Source organism: Bacidia gigantensis, assembly GCF_019456465.1.
Source record: "Bacidia gigantensis strain McMullin 20006 chromosome Unknown contig_244, whole genome shotgun sequence".
In the NCBI taxonomy this organism is placed as follows: Eukaryota; Fungi; Ascomycota; class Lecanoromycetes; order Lecanorales; family Ramalinaceae; genus Bacidia; species Bacidia gigantensis.
In genome coordinates, this window is record NW_025408600.1 from 401081 (window position 1) to 425054 (window position 23974).

Sequence of the window (23974 nt, forward strand, 5' to 3'; positions counted from 1 at the left end):
TGGGAACAAAATTGCAAAGTATATAGATAGATGCTAACATCATAAGCAATATAGATACCGTCGCTAAGCCATGTCTTAAGTCTTATGCCAGTCAGGCACTCGCAATTTTTATGTAATTGTGACTTCTCGAGCTTTGTACAAGAATTGAAACTGGTGTATATATATTTATTCAAAGCCTGAACAGCTATCTCAGCTAGGAAGACAATAGAAAAAGCAGGCAGCAAACGGGATCGTCGCTCTGCTGGTCGGCAGATCCTTTTGCCGGCCACCGAAAACAGTAATGCTTCGTCAACGAGCAACTTACTCCCATGTCGCCTCCAGGAGCTGTACCCTCGCAATCCTGCCATCTCTAACCATATCTACAACCCGAACTCGCTCATATTCCGCTATGGCATCTCAAATCCCCCAGAATGTCGCCACAGGCGAAGAAATCGCCAGCACCACAGTCCCGGCAGACCCTCCACCACAACGCAACGCATGTACACCCTCCTCTCCTCACCTCTGCGTTCCTCTTTTACTACCTTACCCATTACTTACACAACATAGTTACAGCCCTGATGTCCCCCACCACCTCTAAACCCAACACATACACCCATACCAACCCCTCGCCCTCCAAGAAACGCAAACAGCCCCCGACGACCACCCCAACAACAGACCCTGCCCTACAAACCCGCTACCTCGCCCGCGACGGTCTAGGCGCCTACATCTCCTCCCCTTCCTCCTTCCCCCCTTCACGCGTAATCTACCACAACGACTCCTTCGTCGCCATCCACGACCTCTTCCCCAAATCCTCGCTGCACCTCCTCCTCCTCCTCCCCGAGACTCAGACAAAATGTTCCTCCACCCACTAGAAGCGCTCTCCACCGATCTCGACTTCCTCGCAAGCGTAAAGGCCGAGACCGAAAAACTTCGGAAACTAGCAGCGAAAGAACTAGGCCGTATGTTCGGCAAATACAGCCGACAAGACCAGGCGCGGCAAGTTGCGATGGAAAGCGACGAAGTTGATGGCGGCGGCGATTGGCCTCAGGGAAGGGATTGGGAGAAGGAAATTATGTGTGGTGTTCACGCGGGGCCGAGCATGAATCATCTGCACGTGCATGTTATGAGTAGGGATATGAGGAGCGAGTGTATGAAGCATAGGAAGCATTACAATTCTTTCAATACGGAGTTTTTTGTGCGGATTGAGGAGTTTCCGCTGGAAGGGGATTGGGAGGGGAGGGAAGGGAGGGTGGGAAAGGGGAAGGCGGAGGGGAGGTGGAGGGCTGCGAAGGAGGGATTTAAGGAGGAGAATGAGATGAGGTGTTGGAGGTGTGGGAGGGGGTTTGGGAATCAATTTAAGAGGTTGAAGGGGCATTTGGAGGAGGAATTTGAGGCGTGGAGGACGGAATGAACCCTTGGGTTGTAGAGATACCATACCAATCGTTTGACAAGACACGATACAGTCCAAAAGTAGAGCTCTGCGCAGATTTATCGATTATCTCATCATTTCATTCAGTAGTTGATAAGCTAATGAGATACATTAACCTCCCAGCATCACCAATCTACATCCTTCAATATCACTGCCCTTCAACTCCTTGTCAACAGCTGGGGCGATCGGATATGGGGTCGGGTATAATGCTTCAGGTGCATGATCGTGCTGCTCGGGGTTACATGATGGTGCTTCGTCTGTTGTTTGGGTGGGGTTGTTGCAGATAGAGGTCGAGGTATTCGAGGTGAAGAGCGGAAGTTGGATGGGCGGACGATTTCGCAAAGGTGCAGTATAGGTGCTCGGAGTCCTGCAATAGTCGACGCTGATTGTTGGATTCGCGTCAGAAGCAGAGTGTTGTGACTCGGCTTTCCCTTGTTGGCGGCTTTCCTTGAATTCGTATTTCTTGGTCATTGGCGCCGCTGTCCACTACACGGGAGCAGCTCGTGGATTACTTGCTGGTTGACTTCACATATCCATCGAATCGCCACCACCATTAGCAAAATTGAATCCTCCTGCTTGTTGTGGTTGTTGTTGTAATCCAAAGCCACCCTGTGCGGGCGCATTCTCCATCGTGTCCGCTTCTTCTTCATCAGAGAAGTATTTGCCAATGATATTGAAAGCCTTCATGTAGATCTCCTCGTTGATATTGTTCTGACAGTCGTGAATCTTCTCCATACCACCAGCTTCTTCAATTATGAGTGCAAAATGATTTACATTCTGAGCTGACGGATCTTCAGTCGCCTCCTTGTCCATATCACCAACTTTTAGAATGTTCTCTAAACCGTCGAGGGCTACTTGAACGATCTTGTTATCAGGACAGCTGAGCAGATCGCAAAGGCCCCTGATGCATCCGTTCTGCACGAGATAGCGGATCTGCTCGGGTTTCTGCAAGCCCCCTGACGTTGCATTAGAGATTGCCCAACAAGCTTCTTTACGGGTTTTAAAGTCCCCATTCATCAGAAGATGAATCAATGGGGGCATGAGACTGGAATCAATAACAGCCTGGATTTGAGTAGAATTGCCGGCTGTAATGTTGGAGATCGTCCAACAAGCTTCCTTACGAATACCATCTTTTTGCGAGCTGAGAAGCGAGAGTAGGGCTGGGAGGGCTCCACAGTTGATGATAATTTGGGTTTGCACATCATCACCCGTGACAATATTACCGACCGACCTCAATGCCGGTGTTTGGACGGAAGTTGATGCATGCGTCAGCAACTCTACCAGACGGCGAGGAATTCCCGCTTCGATAACAGCTTGTATTTTGTCGTTGGCACCATCAGAGAGATATGAGATAGCCCAGCAAGCATCAATGAGAACCTCGTCGTCGAGAGAATAGACAAGCTTGGCCAAAACAGGGAGAGCTGGTAGGATCTGTGGCATATTAGACATGATTCCTCAAGAGGGAGAGAAGAGCCAACTTACCGTTTGCCAATCTGGTTGAGGGGTCTTGCCACGGCAGAAATTACTTAAAGTCCATGTAGCATTGCGGAGCATGCTCAACTTGCGGCTGTCACCTAGAAGGGCGAGTAGAGGTCGCAGTGCACCCTTTGAGAGGACAAAGTCTCTGCAATGTGGGCTGTCTCCAGCGATATTTCCCAAAGCCCAGACGGCTTGTTCACGGACATCAGGCTCATGGCTGCTTAGAAGCTCCACGAAGATAGGCACCGCACCAGCGTTGATGACAACCTGAGTCTGTTGCGCAGAGCCAGATGCAATGTTTGTCAAAGCCCAGGCAGCCTCAAATTGAACCAGTGTGTGGGGTGATCGTAGAAACTCAACAAATCGGCCTACCACGCCAGTCTCGATTACCTTCTCGATCGGCGGATTACGCTCTTTAGATAAAAGCTTGCGAAACTTGGTAGTGGCATGGATCTGATTGTCTATTTCGTTAGAAAAGACGCCTTCCACCATTTGGGGGAGTTCTGTAGTCAGCTGCGAAAGAAAATAGTTAGCAAAATGATGATGATCTTTAAGGCTCTGCGCCACCGCTTCAAAGGAGTCATTGTGGTGAGGAACAAGGCGAGATGGAATTAGCTAAGGAGGTCTAAATGCAGATGAAAGGAGGGAAGTGATAGTATAAAGAAGACTCTCAACCAAGACTAGCAATGCAAACATCCGAGACACTCACCTGGCTCTCGATGGTACCGCCTTCATCATCGCTGTCTATTGAGGCCCCAAGCGAGGCCCCAGGGGCGGCCATCTGCTGTCCATCACGGCCAGTGATTCCCCGCCTCTTCGCTAGATTCTCTTCTCGCTTTGCTTTTCGGATCTCCACCCGTTGCTCCTCACGGCGGCGGCGCAATTCATCAGGCTTGAAGGTGTTCTTCGCTTTGAACTGCGTGCGACGGTGCTCTGGGATGAAACGTTCCGACATGGCTGAGGTGGCAATATATCTTCAGAGCTCAATCGAATTGCTTGACCCAAGATAGCGAAAGGAACATGCGGACCCAAGGTAGAGGTCAACACGAAGGCAGACGCAGACAGGTTGGTGTGAGGACGCTTCTAGTGTCTGGGGGGCAGCTGCGCTAGTGATTGCTGACTCAGCGGTCAAAGGGTCAGGGCCAATCATTTGCTCCGAGGACGCTGCCAGGGGGCTAAACATATATATGCTCGTGTGACTTACCAACAAACGAGCCTAAATCGAATGGAGGGAAGGACGTACGATGCTAGCTTCTGCTTCAGCAACTTTGTTCATCAACAGTGCTTCTTCCATGCAGCAACGCCATTCGATCAGCAGCAGCAGCTGTAAGACAGGTAATTCACGACGCGTTCCCCTTTGAAAACAAAGCCGATATCTTTATTTCGCGTTGCAATTCCCTTCTTGTCGCAATAGCAATGCCGTCTTCATTACCTACAAAATTTACCGATCTCTATAACACCTCGTGCGTTTCGGTCGGCAACTATGTCGATATCATGGGAGTTGTCACGGACTATCAGCAACCTATCGCAACCAGAGGAACAGATTGGACGTGTACTTTCTGTTTGGCGGACCGGAACTATGGGCGCTTGGGTGAGCGGGGTGACGAAGGCCTGACTGTTCGATGTTTCAACGCGCCGAACGACCTGCCACCCATCCAAGGCACAGGGGACGTTGTCATTTTTCGAAGGGTCAAAGTCGCGAGTCACAATGGCATGAAGCTTGTTATGACGAACAAGACTAGTAATTGGACCATTTTCCCTTGTGCATCTATTCCCACCAAAGCACCTGCGTCAGGGGCAGTTCAGATACCTTCCAAGAAAATGATCAAGGCTCCACCCCCAACCGAAAGCGAGATGCTTTACGCAATCGAAGTCTGCAATCTCAATGAAAGAACTCTGTATACCAGTACTAGTAGTATAGCAAGCGAACAACCGAGCAGCACCCCTTCGACAGACACGAATGGCCACCAGACTCAGCGCAGAGGGGATAGGTTCTCTCTCATCAAAGATCTTGATATCGATCAACGTTTTCCTGACAAATATGTCGACCTCGTTGGTGAAGTTGTCAAAGTCTATTCTCAAAATGATCGCGTAGAACTCTACGTGACAGACTACACTAGCAACAAGGGTCTCTGGCGATCCAATGAGCAAGACGGAACCGGTGGAGCACGAGAGGGTGATGAGTTTGGATATCTGCCCAGACGCTCTGAGAAGGCCAAATGGCCAGGTCCCGTAGGCCAATTGACATTGACTGTCTCGCTTTTCCCCCCGCACTCATACACAGCTCAAAATAGTATCACAGCAGGCGATTTCGTTTTTCTGCGAAATGTCCATATCAAGTGGAGCAAAGCCGCTCAGATCGAAGGTGTCATGCACACCGACCAAAGATTTCGTGACAAACTGGCCATCTTCCGCATTGGTGAAGACGAGTACGAAAGTGACAAACGCGTTAGAGATATCTTTCATCGAAAGCATGAGTACAAAAAAAAGCGTAAAGAGGCTGGACATACTTCTGATAGCGAACAGAATGGTCTAAAACGCAAGCACGTCGAGGACGAAAAGCCACTTACCAAAGCCCAGCAAAAGAGGAAGAAAAAGCAACAGACAGAAGCAGCCCGAGCAGCATTAGCCGCAAAACAAACCAATCCAAACGAACACCAGACGAACTCCACCGAAGAATCAAAACCAACAAAAACCAATGGTCACCCCACCATCTCACCCTCCAAAGACCTCAACCCCAACATCCGCTGCTCCCACCCCCAATACTCCACCCGCCCTCTCTCCGCCATCAAGTCCCCCGATAGCTCCACCCACAAAAACACCACACCGGCCGGCACCATTTACACCCTCCCCTTCGCCAACATCAAATCCCGCGCCACCGTCCGCGTCATCGATTTCTTCCCCCAAACCCTCGAAGACTTCGCCGTCTCCATCCCCAAAAAGCCCTCCGAATACACCGTTCTCTCGGACATATCATCATCATCATCCTCCTCATCCTCAGACTCCGACAGCGACAGCAACGTCTCCATGCGCGACGCAGACACCCCTAACACCGACAAGGGCAAGAAGTACGAATGGCGCTTCTCTCTCACGCTCGAAGACGCGTCCTCCCCGACGACGAAGAAAGGTGAGGTGAGGGAGAAAATGGAGGTTTTTGTCGTAGGCGCTGACGCTGAGTATCTCCTGAAAATCGACGCGTGTGATTTGAGGAGGGATAAGGAGCGCTTGGGGGAGTTGAGGGAGAAGTTGTTCTTGCTTTGGGGTGACTTGGAGGAGGGGAAGAGGAGGAGGGAGGAGGAGGAGGATAAGTGGGAAGGGGAGGGGGATGGGCAGGTCACGCCTGGAAGGAAGGTGGGGGATGGGAAGGGAAAGGAAGGGAAAGGGGGTGGGATAAAAGGCGTTGATAATAGGCCGTTTCAGTGCTGTTTGAAGGAGTATGGTGTCAAGGTGAGGAAAGCGAAGAAAAATGTGGACGAAAAGGAGGTGGGGGTGGATGAAGTTAAGATGGATGTTGATGCAGAAGAGGACTGGAATTGGGAGAGAAGATGGAGGCTTTGGGGTTGTACGATTGTGTGATCGTCGGCTGGGAATTGGATGTGTCTTTCGACAGTATGCAACTGATATAGCGGCGCAGGATCGAAGCAGGTTTAAAGGTTTCGGCAAAAGGTTGATACCTTTTGCATCTTCGCTACTGGATATTTTTCGGTGTATCTTAGCTTTAGAACTACTACTGTACACATGTCAAACATGTGAGCGTGATAGGGCCATTTTCAACCTCACCAACAATTCGTACCCTGTCAACTCAGCCCCACTTTCCAAAACTTCCCCTTTATCTCACCCTCATCTTAAATTTCTCCATTGTCGATCTCATTCATCTCTCCTCTTCCCCTTTCCCCTCGGCGTTCCCTTTCCTTTCCTCTGACTCCCAGCATTGATATGCCCAGCCGGAATCCAACTCTCATCCCAGGCCTTCGCACCGCTCGTGACAGCCGGTCCATCTGCGCCCACAACACCAATCTGATCCGCAGGATCCACGGCTTTCTTGCCTTGAGTCGACCTTCTAGCGCGCTCGCCACCTTTCCCGCCCCCACGTTTTTGTGGGAAAAGGGTCGTGATCCAGGTGCTGTAGATGAAATAGCAAGTCCCGCCAAACAGGGTCCCGAGGAAGAGATAGAGGAATATTCTGAGAATGACGTTATTAGCTTGAAAGGGGGTGAGCGCGCACAAGGGGAACACACATCTGCGGATCAAAAATACTCGTATCCGGCTCCACAACGCCCACGGTCTCGTTGAAGGCTTGCAACGTGTAAGTCGTGCCCTTCACATCCGTCACCACAGCCGCCAAATGCAGCTGCAAATTCTGGGGGTGCAGCTCAGTCGTGAAGCTATACGCCACATTCCCACTCTGACCCGCTGGGATTTCCACGTTATATCGTGTCGTTGTCAAGTTGCGGAGATTCTGCGAGCCATATGCGCTGAAGGCTTCTGTCCAGAGAGCGCCTCCAATAAAAACTACGGAGATGGGGGTGGGCTCTTCGTTGGTGATGGAGAGGAGCGCTTGGGTGGACTGGCCGTTGACCAGCTTTATGCCGAAGATCTCGGATTGAGGGAAGGAGGTTGAGACTTTGACGTTTAAGGAGGGCGAGGTAGTAGGGATCTCTGGCTCTTCGTCCGCCTGGAAGACGAGTTAGTGGTTCGTTTTTGGAGAGTTGGGGACAATGAGACGGACATCTTGCGCCAAGGTGGAGAAGGCACGTAGGGAAAGGAGCAAGAGGGTGGCGAAGGATGAGAGGCCCATGGTCATGACTTTGAGAGCTGTTCGTGATGTTATTTTTCAAACAGACCTGAGGTGCATCTGATGGAACGTGGCTGGTAAGTTTGGGGCAATGCTGTATTTTTCTCAGCTAGATTTTAGCGTCTAATTTATTGAACAACCTTTGCGGGGAAATGCCGATACCATTGCCGGCAGACCTAGGCACGTGACCTGTCATCAACTGTAAGCTATTTACTCCGTAATTGCCGATAACATGCCACAACAGCGTCTGCTTTCAGACAGCACACATTCCCGACTTGTAGCGTCATTGATACATTGCATTTGAATTTCATTTCCTACAAAGATATTCGAAGGATCGTGTACTTCCTTATTGGCCAAGTATCATGAAAGCATTAGGCCGTCTCATCAGATTGTCATTGCAGGAAGACTAGCTGGGAATACCTGTCGGAGCGGAGATCTGATAGTAGTACTCTGTCCACTTGGTCCCTCCTGGCATGTTTCCGTTGAGACTACTGCCCAATCTAGCGACGCGACCAGTAGGTGTTGCCTTGCCTACGGCTGTCCCATATTTAACAATCAATTGGCCCGCTGCGTTGACTTCGGTGCCCACAGCCGTGAACCATTTTGGTGAAGCGTCCAGTTTGAAATTGGCCAGTCCAGTGTTAGTGGGATCGTCACCGGTTGTGATGTCTTGAGTGATTGGCGGGAGTGGTTGCCCAGCAGTCACGGTCAAGAGTTTGACCCCTTTGCGTAGGGTTTGTACCTTCGCCCAATCATATGTATCGTCGGGGTTTGGGGCTGGTAAAGGATCGGGTGTTAAAGGCACCCTCAGTTGAATCGTATACGAAGGACCTGACATCTCCTCGGACGCGATGAAGAGTGGGTTGGGGCGGGAAACGATAGTCGGTATATCCGATGTCGTTGTTGGCAAGTGTTGACAGAATCCGGGCCAAGACCTTTGAGCAAGGCAATGAAGAATATCTCGAAAATTCCGTTCAAACTTGAGATGTCCGAACACATAACCTCAATGCGCAACTCCTTCTAGATATATAGTCGATACACTCGGGCTGGTGACCCTTGTGGCTGACCTAGGACCCAGCCAAGCGATGTTCGATGGGGTCTCGACCATTCCTTCCATACAAACTTCCAATGGCACACAAAGCTTGAACTGAAGAGATCTAGCAACAGCCAATAGTGTTTTCTCGCTCCCATGGTTTAATTCTAGTCAGACTCCCTGTCCGCGATTTGATCCATGCTGGCCTGCGCTGTCTACCAAATAGCTGAAGGCTAACTACACGCTGCCTTATAAGCAAGCGGATTAGCTGTCGACCGCTGTTCCAAACACCCAGTCTAGACGGTATATTGGCTCGTTTCTTCTCTTCGCGGCTCCATGGCTGGAAGTCCCAGCCGATTTGTTATTGATTGAGTTTGGTTCCCCATCAATTCACGCACTGGACGGCCAACGTGTAGTAAAGCCAGAGGCAATGGAGAAGCCATTCCTTTAGCCGGCTCATTAGGGTTTGTTCCATACATCATCATCACAAGATATCCTCAGTAAAAGAATGAGAGTGAGGCAGTAGCAGAGGGTTTCAATATGAAAATGAGAGAACCTTAACAGTTCCTTCGTTCAGACACTCACATTCGGGACATGGATCTTCAGGCTGCTACTTGATAGAGTCTGTGTACTCGCTTACACGAGCAACCGGAACCTCATCATGCTCCATATAATGTTTTACTTCAACGAATTTTCATCCTCCCACTTCTTCACACAAACCAAAATACTATTACCCAACTCGTCCCCATACGTCCAGGTCTTCTCAATCTTCAGCCGCGCCATCTCCAATAATGCTTCCCACTGTTTTTTCGTCCTTTCCAGCGCCCCCAGGACCAGCATCATCGTAATATCCATCTGCGCTGCGTACCAATGCACGCCTTTATTAGGCAAGATCACTTCATCGATGAGGATGACGGACTGCTCGTCCATTGCAGCCATAGTATTCGACAGGATCGTCACGCATTTGGGGTCAGGGTAGTCGTGAAAGATGTTGCGAAAGTAGTAGGCACGTGCTCCTGTTTGTGGTATCAACTTCGCGCCCGAATAGCCGAGAAGAGCACATGAAATTAGGAACAAGTAAGGAATCATCATAAAAGGGCGGGTACCTTTGAGCGTCTGTTCGGTCCAAATATCATACTCCATGATCTCCAAACCTTCAGTCGGAGGCGCTTGAGCAATCACTTTCGCAAGGTCCTGAAGAACAATGCGCCCAGGCAGCCCCGGATATTTTTGCCTCACAGCTGTCGCTTGATGGCCTAGACCACCTGCAACGTCGACAAAGATTGGAGTGTCGACCTTAGAATGGGACCCGATCATCTCATCAAAAGGCAATACGTCCAGGAAGCTCTTCTGCGATTCGTGAAATGCCGTCATCCAAAGGTTGAAATTTTTGTGATGGGAGGGATGTTCGGCTAGCCAGTCGAAGTATTTGAGGTCCGTATTGTGGCCTCTCTGGAAGACGGTGGTCACGGTATCGTCAGGGTTTACGTAGTTGGTTTCTGCGAAGACTTTCGTCATCGCTTGTATGTATGGTACGTTGACGTCGTGTCTAAGTGACTCGGTCAATTTCGTGAGGGCTAGAAGGAGACAACACACATATAGGAAATTCCAGCCTTCAACCCAGGCAGATTGAGCGCTCGTGTGACATTACTGGCACTCCACAAATCTTCTGATACTTCTGTTACCATGCTATAAGAAGCCATGTACCTCAAAATCCGGCCTGCTTTTCATCAGTTCCAATGTTGTAGGGCCTCATCTGCCGGGATGCACCAAGAAAGGTTTCGTTCGTTTTCGTATGCTTCGCAAGCTCAGAGGTAGTGGTAGGCGCATCCTTCTGTTCGACTAGAATGTCAAAGAGCTTTATGTCGTTTGCCAATTGGGCCATATGAAGTTGCATAGGCTGATTCACGTCAAAAGGGCAATCCGTGAAGAGGTAGAGACTAACCGCATATGCAATACGCTGGAATGATAAGCCAGGCGTCTCCAAGGAGAAGGAGAGGCCTCTTATGGCTTCGTACAAAGCCTTACGAGCTGCTTCATCTTCAGGTGGTGAATGTCTGACAAAATCAAGCTCAGCTATCAAGCGTGAGACGTCCACGGCCAGTGTTGAAGAATTCATGGACTTGGAAATTAACAAAGGTAGCTAATGGCAGTATTCTCGCGCTAACGTTTAAATTTCTTTCGAAGAGAGGAACAACTACTCATAGCAAGTAAAGTTCAGAGTAGAGCTTGCTCGAATTTGTAGACATTTATGAGCAGATCAACAGGATTAGAGGCAGATTGAATAGTAAAGCTAGAGCTTACGGGACCCTGTCGTCTGAATTGCTCTAAATTCCGACCATCTCACTCTAGGTAAAACGTAAACCGGATGCTCACTCCGTCCAAGTAATTATCACATTGCTGGGGTGGAATTACTCCAAAGGATTCCTAAACGTCTCGCATGTTATTTTCCAAAAAAGATAACCCAAGTCTCATTAGTAAAGCTGCAGGTTCGTATATTTTCAAACACTACTTATGGCCAAGGTAGCTGCTGAGAATCATAATGTGGCAGAAAGTTTACACTTATAGCACATCATCTAGAGCATAGCCACTTGTCATCACATACGACTCTTCTCCGTTAGGTTTGCATCTTACATGATCTCTTTTCTTGGTAACCTTTCACCATGAATTTTCAGCCGCAAGAAAAGTCGGATTCCGAAGCGGCTGGCCACGTATTGAGTAACTTGCCGTGTGAAAGCACATGAAGTAACAAGCCATCCGTATCCAAGACAGGCTGCAAGGCCGCTTTTCTCAACGTGCATTTGTCGCTGCCCGAAGTATTCAGAGAGATGCCTTCGCGAAGATATCGCGGCTGAAGCCGCCCGAATTCAAAGGCGTAGTGTCGAAAATGTCGCCTTAATAAGTCGAAGGTACGGCTGTGAGTACTTATAAGCCTGATTAGGTATCCACGTAGCCGGTGTGCGATCGACGACTGACCGAGTTTATCGCCTTCTACGGGGATAATGGAGCTGGAATTGACCAGGTCTGGCAATCTTTCAAAGCTGAACGAGGAAAGCACCTGTCTACTTCGCCATGACTGACACCCTTCTATCTCAGCCTCTCTACTCTCTTCACCAGCTCTTCCTTCCAAGCCTCGCCAAACCCGTCAAGAAAGTCCTCTTCTTTACCAGCTTCCATCCTTCTAGCAAACAGTCTTCTCTTCCATTCTGCTAGACTTGCCTCGTCTCGCGCTTCCTTTCCCACTTCCCAACCTAGTGCATCGAGTGAACATATAGGTAGAGCCAGTCCCACTTCTTCTGGCCACCCAACACTCCTCCCTAGAGTGAGAGCATGGCGCCACAGCTCAGTTGCTGTGGTCCAATCCTCGCGTACATGCGCTATTTGAGCCTTCAGACACATTCCTACAAAGAGAGGCCCGGCAGTGACATCTGGCAAGGCCATTTCTTTTAGAATTGGTGTCAGGTCGTCAATAAGGCATTCTGCGTCCACGAACCATCCTCCATTGACAAGAATCTCCTGTAAAACCACTTTAGAGTGTAATACATGCCAGCTACCGATCTCTCGACCAATGCTCTTGGCTATTTCAACAGGTCGCTGGATTGCGTCTCTTGCCTTTGGCCAGTCTCTTTTGACATAGTAAAGACGGGCCAGTCGGTCGGCTCCGGCTAGATGCTCATCTGTACCCTCCATGTCGCACTTTGCAAATTCTGAGACATGTCCTAGGAGCAATTGCTCGGCGTCGTCATAGCGGCTTTCTTCTACTAAGTAAGTGCCAACGTTCCTGTCGATCCACCATTTGGCATTCCGCTCGAGGGTCGACGGGTGCCCTACAATGACTGGGCTCCAGTCTTGTAAAAGCATATCTGGGGAATCATTGCGGTTGAGTCTTTGTCGGATGCTTGCCCTAAAATTACGAAGATCACCCAAGGCGGCATTGAATCGGCCCTTTTGGCCTGGATTGTTCAGATCTATACCACTCGTAGTGCCTGAGCGCTGGAAATATTCTTCTAGAAGCATTTCCACCTTTTCTGGTTGATCCGGATGATCTTTAATGAGCTGTCTGGTGCGAACAAATACCCCCATGATGTCAAGATAGGGGTCCGCATGTTTCTGAAGAAGACTGTCCGCAATTTTCAAGAGACGCCTGTCGGATTCTGTGGTGACAATTTTTAAACCAAACATTTGGATTGTGCGAATGGAATAAATAATGAGGAGAAGCTTCTTCGCTACTTTGGATAGGTCGTCACCGAACTCGAGTGGCTTGTCAACATAGTGAAAGCACCGATCTAAGTGAGAGCGAGTAAGTCTTCCGAATTCTACGATACTTAGAAAAAGTCAGCCTGCGTCCAGTCTGGACTTCTCATGATCATTACCTAAAGTCTCGAGACCACTCCGGGAAAGCATGGCTCAGTATGCAAATTGCTTGCTCCGCAGCCATTCGCTTTTGTGGCTGCTTTGCTCGGGAGCGACCACAGAATGCGACTAGTGGATGTAATTTGAACACACGCACGTCTTTGTTTCCAGTACTTTCGGTATACTGTTGGATCAGCGAAAGGGACAACATCTTTTCAATCACCGAATCAAAGTCATCCTCGTTGGTCATCAAGTCTACAAGATCACCCTGCACGCCATTGTCTTCAGCGATTGTATCTTGCTCATTGCCATCCTCGTCCATCTTCAGCACAGGAGAAGCCACACCAGTGAGTAATTCTTCCGAGATTCGCTTAGAGTCCAGGTAGCAAAATACCAGGAAGACTTCTGCAGCAACCTTCATATCAGCCTCAAGACGTTGAAAGGAGACTTCCCAAGATGTAATGACCGATTTATTATATGATGAAAGCTTTGGCGAAAACTTTAGGATCCGCTCTCTCTGGCTTTCGAATAGTCGAATGTACGCCGCCGGCGAGCATTTTCGAGTGCGAATGTAAGCTCCCGCTTGGTCTATGGCCAGTGGCAAATGAGAGAGCTCCTCCACAATGTGATCGACATCTCGCAAATCCTTAGCTGATAGATTTGACAATGTAGCGCGGGAAATGAGCAGCGCCTTGGATTCTTCAGGCTCCATCATTTCTAGAAGTAGGCCCTCCGATGTCAGCTCAGCAGCATTTGGATCTCGCGATGTCAAAATGATGTGAGTTTCCTTAGATAGTGGAAAGTAGTCTGTCAGCTGGTATGATTCCAGTTCGTCAGCATTATCAAAAATTAGAAGCCAGTTGACATCGTCCTCCATATCAAACCATCTTTTTACTGCACCAATCTTATCCTTTGGACAGCCAAGATCAAGATCGTCATGAATTTTAGAGAAGTCTTCATGTAGAGTCGTCTCGGAGTCTGCGTCAAGAAAGAAGACACCGGAATATTTAGATCGCTGCTGGAATGCAAACGTCAAAGCGAGCTGTGTTTTGCCTGTAACGAAAGATATCAGACCACAAATCAATGCGAAACGGTCTTTGAGCCATATTTTGCATCAAAATATTTACATACCGACACCTCCGAGACCATATATAGCGAATCGTCGCTGAGTTTCGGACTTGTGGTTCATGAAATAGTCCAATATCCGCTGCAGAAGTGCATTCCTGCCGGTGAATGAAGCGCATGGAAAGAATGGCACCTTCCAATGCTTGTGACGACCGACGCGGTCCTTACTTTTCGAGATTGGGGTTTGGATCAGATCGGCCTGAACATCGCCTTCTTTTCCTAAAGACTCCCGAACCTTAATGTTGAAGGTCTTACTTTCGACTGATGATACTTTAGCAAGATTTGAGAGATAATAAAAGCGTATACCAACGTTCTGAGATAGCTTCTCGCTGGTGAAATTTGCGTGCAGCTTCCTTCGCAAAGTCATCAATCCGTGTCCAGACGGCTCGGAAACCGTGGTCATCTTCTCCAGTGAATCTACATATCTCGCGGTGATTGGCATGCGCTGCGATGATCTCTTCCCCAGGCAGACCGAGAATTGCGGAGCGTTTATCAACTACAATTACCGAAGCTCCTTTCCACCAAGGAGGTGAGCAGGGATTGAGCTCGTAGAAGCTGATGAGCTTCAACTTTAGATCGGACGTGACAGTAGCAAACTCTCTTGAGATGTCATACAAGGCCGCAGAGTTCTTGGAAAGAGTCTTGAGCCAAAATTTAGGCATCTCGATGGCCATCGACGCAATATTGGCGAAAACGGTGCCGATCTTTGCGAGATCGCTCCCACAATGTGGCGTGCCCATGAACATGATGCCGACAATGCTGTTACGGATTGCCTTACCTTCATCGGATGATTGGTGAAGTAGGATGGCTTTCTTGGCTATGATACCACCAAGACTGTGACATATCCAGAGCATATCGCGGTGCTGCTCTGCTTTCTCCCTGCGGAAATCCTTGAGATTGACCATGAGCTGAAGAGCAATGTCCAGCACATTTTGCCCTTCTACAAGATTCTTAGTCGAGGAATTGTACCCGTAAGTTAGAACACGAGCTGAAGGAACCTTTTCAGGCAAGATATCCTGTGGCCAGTATACAAAGGTCTCTGGATGAGTGAAGGTCCTTTGAGCATGACCATTAAGGCCATGGATGATGACCACGCTGTTCACCTATATCAGAGTGATCTACATGAAAACGCAACGGAGCTATTTGCTCAAGGTGAATCTGTCCTCCCGCCGGTAGCGGTCGTTCAGCAGTTGGATACACCTGGCGAACGCCATAACAAGGATCTGTGTAGCGTGCTACTAAGCTTTCTGATGGATTTCTTGTCACCATGATTCAGAATGCAAACCGTCCCAGGCATTGTTGACGAAAGAGTCGTAAGCGTTGTACCTCATTGAGGCTCTGCGTGCCCCTCATGTGGCCGCTCTAGGCCGCTCCAAACTGAGATTAGGGGCTGTCACAATTCCCAGAGACTGATTCATGGGCACGCATCAGGGTCCGTCCTCCTTGTTGATGTTCCTCAGGACCTCGGAACCCTTTCAGCAAGAGAAGCTGGCACGGTCACATATCAGTTAAAGCGACCCTTCTCCGTCCTGTCCAAATTTGGTGCACCGCCACACGTGGCTTGGCAAAAGCTAATTGGCCGCCTTACGCGTACAACGCGTTTGGTTGACAGCTGACAGCTCCTAACCCCATCCTTGACCATCAACACATCACATTATCAACGTGCTGCAGATTGAGACTTAAAGGACTGAGAAAGCCTTTGATTATCAGTTCTGCTAGCCATTGTCGCCCCCCTGTAAGAATGAATCACGAGGAGAATGCCGCACTGCGGCAGAAGTTTGAATTATTGAAAGGAGCTGAGCAACATAAGAACGCCCTCATAGAGGTGACACTGCCTCACTTGATGCCCGATAGCTCTTGCTGACGTCTGACAGGAGTTATTACGTCGCCTTGATAGCGTTACCGATGAATGTCATCAGGAAAAACTAGACCATGCACGAGAGTCGCACTTTAACAGGGACGTTCAACAGCGCGAAATCCAATTGCAGAAAGAGCTACGCAGATATAAGTCACTGATGGTGAGAAGACCTTGAATATCATGCAGAAGCTCTCTGAACTCGAATGCAGGAGCGTGACGCCTTCGTCCTGGTCCTCATTGACGGCGATGGGATGATCTTTAATGAACAATTGATGGCCAAGGGTGAGGCCGGAGGCAAAGAAGCAGCCGGCTTATTGTGGAACGCGGTAGCAACGGATGTCAATCGCCGTATACCTGACCTGGGGATCGATTACAAAATCGTTACACGAATATATGCAAACTTGAAAGGGCTCGCGGATGTCTGCCACCGTGCTGGGATGCTCGACTACCCATCCCTCTTAGAAGATTTTGCTCGTGGCTTCACTGGCTCAAAGCAATTATTTGACTTTGTAGATGTGGGAACAGGCAAAGACCGTGCTGATGATAAGATTTCTGGTATGTCCAGACCCATAACCCGGACCTTGGCTAATTGAAGCAGAAATATTCAAACTTCACCTTTACGATTGTCACTGTCGAAATATATATTTTGGGTGCTCGCATGACAATGGCTATGCCCGGCTGTTAGAAGACGTCGCTGAAACAAGCATAATGAACTCGATAACACTTCTTGAAGGCGTGCCGTTCGAAAGAGAATTAGAGCAGTTGAAATCACTTTATTCAGCCACTAAATTTGACGGCCTCTTCCGTACGGAAAAGATCAACATCTACAATACTCAGAATCGTGAGACGCAGCGTCCAGCGGCAACGGCGCCTCCACAGAGCAACGGACTTCATCAGCCCCCGCAGTATCAAAGTACTTACCAATCCAGTCTCCCACCAATCCAACAACAGCCATCCCAAACCCACCAAATCCAGCCACAGCTGCGAACTACTTCCTCTTCTTCTGCATCGTCTGCTCCTCTCAACGCCGCTGCGCCGACATGGGCATCAGCAGCAATGAAGCCAGCCTTGGCGTCTCCACCCTTAACGCCACAGCCCGCCAAATCTGTCATCCCACAAGTACCACGGAACAGACTTGGCCAGCGTGTGGACCCAGTGGGCACGTATGACCCTCAAGAGGTAAAAAGAATTAAATCCAAGAAGATGTGCAACGTTCATTTCCTTCGAAACGACTGCCCTTACGATCCTTGCACGCACGACCATTATTTTCAGCCGACCAAAAACGAATTGGCAACTTTGAGATACGTGAGTCGCATGACACCCTGTAAATTTGGGCTGGAGTGCGACGACTTGAAATGCATTTATGGGCATCGATGCCCGGTTGATAGGGAGGGTAGCAAGGAGTGCAAGTTTGGCGAGAACTGCCGATTTGAACTGGAATCGCATGGAATCGACCGGAGGATCGTAAATGTGGTCAAAGTCGGTGGGAAATGAATTGGACCGCGACTGAAATCTAACTGCACTAACACATTTGTCATTTTGGTTGTGAGAATTCTGACATGATTCGACAAAATTTCCAGGATCAAGACGATTATGCCTAAGATCTTTCAATCTTCTCATAGCATTTATAGTGTTCCACCCGCAATGTCCAATATAGGGTTATCGATATCTTGCTCAAATACCTTTGAAATTTCTAACGCGTTTGTCATTTTGGCATGCGAAATGGAGGGCGGCAAGTAAGTGGGAGCTGGACCATGAGCCAAATGAATTTTAAGTTATTGTCCAAGCGAAGATGAATAGAAGGAAATTGTAGAATATGCAGGCACAGTTGACTGGCTTAGGCACACGGTACAACATCGCCGTGCAGAAAACGTCATTGCCATATAAGATTGGAGGAAAGAGCAATAACCACAGAAGAGCAGAGGACTTGGCTGATCTTGATGCTCGATATTAATAGATGCGTATATGGGTATCTCCGTATGCTCGCGCTTGAACGCTTCCAGAAAATCATCATAAAGTCAGGCATGCACGGCCTGAGCGGTTGAAGCGCTCAGGGCTGCTCACTCACCCATCTTCTGGGGACACTCCGCTGCTCTGTTGAGGCGCTCTCTTCTTGGCTAGCATCCTCGCTTTTCCCTACTTCCCTTGGAGGTAGCCATAGCCGCGCCCTTCCTGGGGCACCATCACTCAATTTTCCAGCCTTCCTCATGTTCATCTCGAGGACGATGACCCTCAAAAAATCGCCGTTTTCCCTCGGCTCTCTTTGCTTGGGAAGTAGCGAGGATGTGAGCGGGTCTTCTGTATCGAGCGAGCTTTTGGTCAGATGGGGGATCCGTTTCTGTTTCTTGCTGGAGGGAAAGATGGGAGGAGACGACGCGTTGGCTGATCGACGAGCACCTGGTTGATAGGATACCATCTGTATAGCCGCGCTGCAGGACAAGGAATCTCGCTCCGTATGAAAATGTAGCTCTGCAGGCGAGAGCTTGATTGGATTCAAGTATCGTCGTAAAGCAGGATCGGGTGGATCTTCGGAAAACCGGGGTCGAGGTCGCCTTTCGTCAGTGAATTTTTCGTCAATCGCTAAGATTGAGCGTGAGAGGTGGTCATCGCGTTGCGGAAGGGGTGGCGCAAGGTCCGAGATTGAGCGAGCAGCCGAGCGAATCGCGCGAAATGACGCGGTCAAATTTGACTTGAAGGAGGCCTTCGTCCTCGTGGGTTGACTCGGTGGCATGTTCTCTTCAGTGATTTCGGGAATGGCTTGCTTTTTTTGTAATAGAGGATGATTGCTAGCGCAGTCTTTTCCTACTGAGCTTGATGCGCTCTTGCCCCTGCGACTTGCACTCCCGAAGCCCGGCGTCGAAGGGTTCTCTGAGCTTATCGAGCTGTCGTCTTCCGCCAGTGACGGCATTGACTCCGTTGATATCGATCTGACCGAAGAAAATGGGCCGAGGGTCGTATCGCTTTCATAGCTGCCGCTTCTAGGCTCCAGTTCATTAGGCGGACTGAGCAATAGATCCCAGGTCCGGGGGCTTGACGACGACGGCGATTTTCGGGACTTTTCCTTCATCACTCTCTTAATAATGGGAACAGGTCGAGAGCCTGTGTCTATCTTCTCTTCAACTCCGAGAATTGAATCCACTGCCAGGAACGAAGCGGCGGATGGTGAAGGATGCCCCGGATGATGTTTCCCATTGCTCGACGGTGCCCTTCTGCTTTTCTCATCCTCCTTTCTGGGCGTCAATTTTACACGTTCTCTTGTCCGCGTCGGTATCACTACCGGTTTTGCGGGTAAACTTTGCGAGGGAAGGAAAGAGCGTTGCTCTTGAGACCGAGTATTATTCTCTGCCTTGCTCTTACTGCTCGCAAGCTTTTGTTCCTTTGACTTTGGCAAGGACCCTTTCTCAGGTTGTACGCTGGGTGGGCCTGGCCTTGAGCCATGCTTATAACTTCTGGGAACCATCATCTTCCGTATGTATCGAACTAGGTCTCAAAGCATTTCAGGATTCAAGAACGGTTGTGCTCAAGCACAGGTAAGGACAGTGAGGCTGTTGTTGCGCATGCGTCGGATTCCCGACGCATACCTTTCGTTGTTGTGGGTGGTTCGGTAATCTTAGCTGGGGCTGATTTTGATGACATCAGTCATCTTGAGGGTATGGCTAACATGTTACGTCGTTCCCTCGTCTGTGTGAAAGAGATGATGATGGTGAAATGACCGTCGGAAGCTGAATAGGGGATATTTCATCCGTGCGTCCGTCTTGAGCCCATAAGGGAGGTCGTGTGCATGTGGGGATGGATGTGGCCGGGTCGCCGGTGAAGCCTGAACCAGCGCGTTGTGAGGGCGCGATAAGGAAAAGGAGGATATGTGGCAGACGACACGACCTTTGGGCTGTCGGCGTCCTCCAGCCAATGATCCGAGCGGAAATGCTAATCAGCGCTCTTAGTCAGACGTCCGTGCAAAAAAGGCGCACTGCAGAATATTCACACTCCTTGGTCACTCGGTATCGACTGCTGATAAGAAAGATTCGCCAGCCCTGCGCTTTGTTTGGCCGATCCACAGCATCATGCATACGGATCTCCAGGCACGGATCGCGGCTGCAATGCAGGGAGCGAATCCCAAAACACTCGACTCTGGACCCTGACAGGCCACCGCATGTGGTGACTCTCCTGCCAAGGTCACCGTGTGATTCGTCCGATGTCGTCGCGCGAGGTGCTTCTCCGCGCAGGGAAAGGACTTCTTAACTGCTTAGGGCACTGGAGGCTTGGGCTTAACTCAGGACAGTCGCATTTTGCCTAATAAGAATTACGTAATGTCAGGTCGCGACCCACCGAGATCATCAATAAGGGAGTGCTAGACCATACCTGGTAAGTACATCAATGGTTCGGTGCGTGCACCACGTGTCAAAGCCCTCACGCATCGTCGTCGCCCGTCGCGTTGCGGGAATAGTGTAAGAGATTGTCCCGTTCAGACTGGTGCAAAGCCTGTGTATTATTCACACCATAAGGACCAGCACGGCTAGAGGGAAGGAAGACTCACGTTCTTCATCCAACAGAGTTCTCTCCTGCCAACTCTGGGCAACCCAATCTGCTGTTACGACGCGAGGTAAGCGCGTGTCGAACTGACTGATGGTCGATCGGATCTCTTTCAGCCGGGTTTTGTCATGTCCGATCAGGACATGTGTGATACCTGGCATTAACGAGTCGCTCATATCAGCGCCAGCAAATCTCGCTACGTGACAAGCCTTGGACAATTCGATATCTGCAATGACCGGCGATTTCTGGGAGGCGCCTATGAGCGCTGGGGCCGGATGTATTTTCAGGCCTTCGAAGAGCCACCCTGAAAAACACTCCAGCCCAGGAATAGTCTTCCTCAACTCTGCACGGAGGTCTTTGACTTCGGTAGGTCGTTCTTGTTTTGAGGGTAGGCCATCCATGAGGCTTTTGAGTTCCTCAACCGAGACGTCTTTCGCAAAGCTATCGCCATACTCGTCAACATTAGCGCTGATCATTTCCTCGCTCTCTGCCATGGTGAAGAGCATATGCCTTGGCTCGTACGGCAGGACTAGCCTCGGCTTGTTGATGTCTGTCTCTCCCTGCTTGATATTGTCGAAAATCCAACATGGTCGAATGATGTTGGTCTCTCCCTTTTAATTGCTGACGCTACATGGACGGTCCTGTTGTCTCCGATGCATATCGTCTCAGGCTTAGCGTAAGTCTGGGTGATGGCCCCTCCGCAGGACTTGACAATCGACTCTAACTCTGCCTTCGTCTTCTTGTTTGGCTTTGGTGAACCCGTCATAATGTAGAAAAGCAGACCTTCAAAGATCTTCGTTGCATTTGTCATAAATGTCGTCATGATGTCTTCGTTTCCGGCTATGGTCAAAGGCTTTTTTCTGTTTGTACGCGGTCGTTTTCTTTTTGAATCGTCAATTTGAAATTGCTTCTCCTTTCTCTCGCTCTCAACATCTGCTTTCAGTTGCATGAACCCAGAGATGGAAAGAGCACTCTCCCAAGTGCGATCATCTCTGATCCGCTTGAAGCGAGGAAAACGTAAAGTGTAGCCCATCTTGAAAGAATCTGTCACTGCGACAGACGCAGCCTTGACCTCTACAACCACGGAGTCACTCGGTAAAATCCACTCATCAGGTTGTTCATATAATCGCCTCTCATCCCCGGCTAATGAAATGTACTCGAATGGGGGTCGTTTCGGCTCCCATTTCTGCCATTTGCCATCGGTCTTGTGTCGTACGGCTGCGTAGTCGGCACCGGTAAAGCCACCTCCAACTTTGAAGAAAGAGTAAAATTTCATCGGATTGGCGCCCTGGGAGATCTGATTCTCGTCTACTCTCAAGCCGCATAGAAAACTGGACAGCTTGCCTCCTCGGCGCCCTGAGCCGTAGTACCCGCCAATAATGACGCAGTCAAGGTTTTCTCCAAATTCGTTCATGTATTCTGGCTTCACTTTGATCCAATCATCGTTCCTCTGATTTAGCCGATATGCTGAACGCGGGTTCTTGATCACCAACCCTTCTGAAGCCTCAGCGACTACCTTACGCAACATTGGATCGATATCAGACACTTTCTGAGCTTCTGTGTATTGGTGAATCTCAAGCCGTCGATGCACATCTTTCACAGCTCCTTCAAGTGCTGCCCGACGGTCACGAAGGGTATAGTCTGTCAAGGTTTGTCCGTTGAGATAGAGGATGTCGAAGACGCGAAACAAAGGCCTCCATCCGGAAGCATATGGATTGTCTTGCTGCTCTTTCGCGGCTGTCTTCAACGTCCCGAACGGTACCATCGCATCCTCATCCACGTCCCATGTAATCATTTCTCCATCCAGTATGATGTTGTCAACCCCCTCGTGGAAAGCATTTATCAAATGCCGCGTTACTGATGATCTGTCGTCCTCAAATCCACTCCCGTATAAGTAAGTGTAGTCTTTTGCTTTCCTCGACCAGAAGCCAAACTTCTTTCCTCCGGGTGTTTCACAGTCTTCCGTCATATGAAGCTGCATTCTTTCCCCATCAAGCTTTTCTTCAACCCAAAAAACTGGATCTTCTTCGGTGGGGTGCATGCGGTCCACCATCTTCTTGAAGCTCTGCATTTGGAACTGGGCCAATTGTGGCTGAAAGCATTGCATTAATTTTACCCCCGTATCCTCACCTTCAAGTCGCACCTTCGGATCGTAGAGCTCCCAGCAGACTCGACGTAAATTCGAGCAAATATTGAACAAGGTGTCGGCGTCAGGATGCCAGATATTAAAAAATGTCTTCTCTGTAGCCCCGACCTTCATTTGACGAAGTATCATTCGAATCAACCACATTAACTCTTCTGCGTTCATTCTTTGGTAGAATTGCGTTAAGATCTGGATCTGTGAATGCTGCTTGGTGGCGGCGGCAAGCTGGTCGAGAAGGCCGTTGACTTCTTCAATGGACATATCACCAGGGTCTATTCGTATTGGTCTTTTCGAAATGACTTCATAGCAGCGTCCAGCGAAGTCCCCTGCCATGCGACTTGCGGCCGTTTGCCCCGGCTGCTTCCAATTTCGCAAATTATAACCATCCTCCGAGTCTTTGTTGATCTTCATGACCTGTATCAGTAGCTTACCAATGATGGACTCCTTGAGCCCGTACATAGGTCGCTCTCGATCCTTCTCGGGAATGATTAGTCGGATAGCGGGGTAGATGTCTGGACCGACTTCGTTCCTCCATTTTGAGATGAAACGCTCAATGATACTCTGTCTGATCTCATGCGGATTCTGTGTAGTAGGACCGTGCCTTCCGACCTTTGCTCTGGCTATTGAGGGGCCAGTGGGTTTCTTCTTGTTGTCGTTGAGCGGGTTGAAAAGTGTTAGGTAGAGGTCATGAAAGGGGAGCGTCTTATTTCGGTTCTTCGGCCTAAAAGGATATCTGTTGCAGATTATCAGTGTCTGATTCGGAAGATGACTGGCTGTACCGGCAGACTTTTCATCAAGCTCTTGTTCTCGAGTTACCATGTCTTCGTCCATCTGGGAGGTCACCCCCACATCCTCCATATTGACGTCCGCGTTGGCCATGTTCCATCATGTGACTTGTGATTTTTCTCAGACGTTCTCCTAGAATTGCATCTGAAGTCTAAATCCACTTGGGGTTTGTACTTTTCCTATCCCCTTAAATCTTTAAAATCTTTAGTATGGTGTTATGTGACGCAATAGTCCTTGGCTGAAGCGCGCGCCCACGTGACTTGAAGTCTTGGCGAGCGGTTCTTTCTAGCCGCCCGAACGGGTGCTGTTATCTTTTGAACGTCAGCCTTCTTACATACGCCTGTGCCTGTATCACGATAGGGATGCAGGGGACCAAACTCTATGCATGCATGGCATGCATTGACGGATCATCATCGCGCTAATCTAGTTTTCTCTTCTTTATCTGGAGGCTACATTGGGCTCCG

The 23974-nt window shown here is 49.4% G+C and overlaps 7 protein-coding genes across 7 annotated transcripts; 2 read left to right on the forward strand and 5 right to left on the reverse strand.

Moving 5' to 3' along the window:
• Positions 1-1933: 1933 nt before the first annotated feature.
• On the reverse strand, positions 1934-3842 carry KY384_004811 (uncharacterized protein; the record flags this gene model as incomplete). The annotated part of the gene is made up of 3 exons (XM_044813314.1): positions 1934-2839; positions 2891-3400; positions 3597-3842. 3 exons carry the CDS (start codon positions 3840-3842, stop codon positions 1934-1936), a joined length of 1662 nt encoding a protein of 553 aa, XP_044669592.1.
• Positions 3843-4303: 461 nt separating this feature from the next.
• On the forward strand, positions 4304-6463 carry KY384_004812 (uncharacterized protein; the record flags this gene model as incomplete). The annotated part of the gene is made up of 1 exon (XM_044813315.1): positions 4304-6463. One exon carries the CDS (start codon positions 4304-4306, stop codon positions 6461-6463), a length of 2160 nt encoding a protein of 719 aa, XP_044669593.1.
• Positions 6464-6754: 291 nt separating this feature from the next.
• On the reverse strand, positions 6755-8520 carry KY384_004813 (uncharacterized protein; the record flags this gene model as incomplete). Its single annotated transcript, XM_044813316.1, has 4 exons — positions 6755-7070; positions 7126-7562; positions 7617-7702; positions 8103-8520. 4 exons carry the CDS (start codon positions 8518-8520, stop codon positions 6755-6757), a joined length of 1257 nt encoding a protein of 418 aa, XP_044669594.1.
• An 873-nt stretch (positions 8521-9393) lies between these two features.
• Positions 9394-10834, reverse strand: KY384_004814 (uncharacterized protein; the record flags this gene model as incomplete). Its single annotated transcript, XM_044813317.1, has 3 exons — positions 9394-10264; positions 10312-10435; positions 10486-10834. 3 exons carry the CDS (start codon positions 10832-10834, stop codon positions 9394-9396), a joined length of 1344 nt encoding a protein of 447 aa, XP_044669595.1.
• A 968-nt stretch (positions 10835-11802) lies between these two features.
• KY384_004815 (uncharacterized protein) lies at positions 11803-15490 on the reverse strand (the record flags this gene model as incomplete). The annotated part of the gene is made up of 5 exons (XM_044813318.1): positions 11803-13031; positions 13222-14121; positions 14200-14447; positions 14500-15296; positions 15479-15490. 5 exons carry the CDS (start codon positions 15488-15490, stop codon positions 11803-11805), a joined length of 3186 nt encoding a protein of 1061 aa, XP_044669596.1.
• A 444-nt stretch (positions 15491-15934) lies between these two features.
• Positions 15935-17545, forward strand: KY384_004816 (uncharacterized protein; the record flags this gene model as incomplete). Its single annotated transcript, XM_044813319.1, has 3 exons — positions 15935-16018; positions 16261-16606; positions 16737-17545. The coding sequence occupies 3 exons, from the start codon at positions 15935-15937 to the stop codon at positions 17543-17545; spliced, it is 1239 nt and encodes a 412-aa protein (XP_044669597.1).
• A 556-nt stretch (positions 17546-18101) lies between these two features.
• Positions 18102-23603, reverse strand: KY384_004817 (uncharacterized protein; the record flags this gene model as incomplete). Its single annotated transcript, XM_044813320.1, has 5 exons — positions 18102-19531; positions 19633-19671; positions 20378-20399; positions 20557-21141; positions 21219-23603. 5 exons carry the CDS (start codon positions 23601-23603, stop codon positions 18102-18104), a joined length of 4461 nt encoding a protein of 1486 aa, XP_044669598.1.
• Positions 23604-23974: the final 371 nt, after the last annotated feature.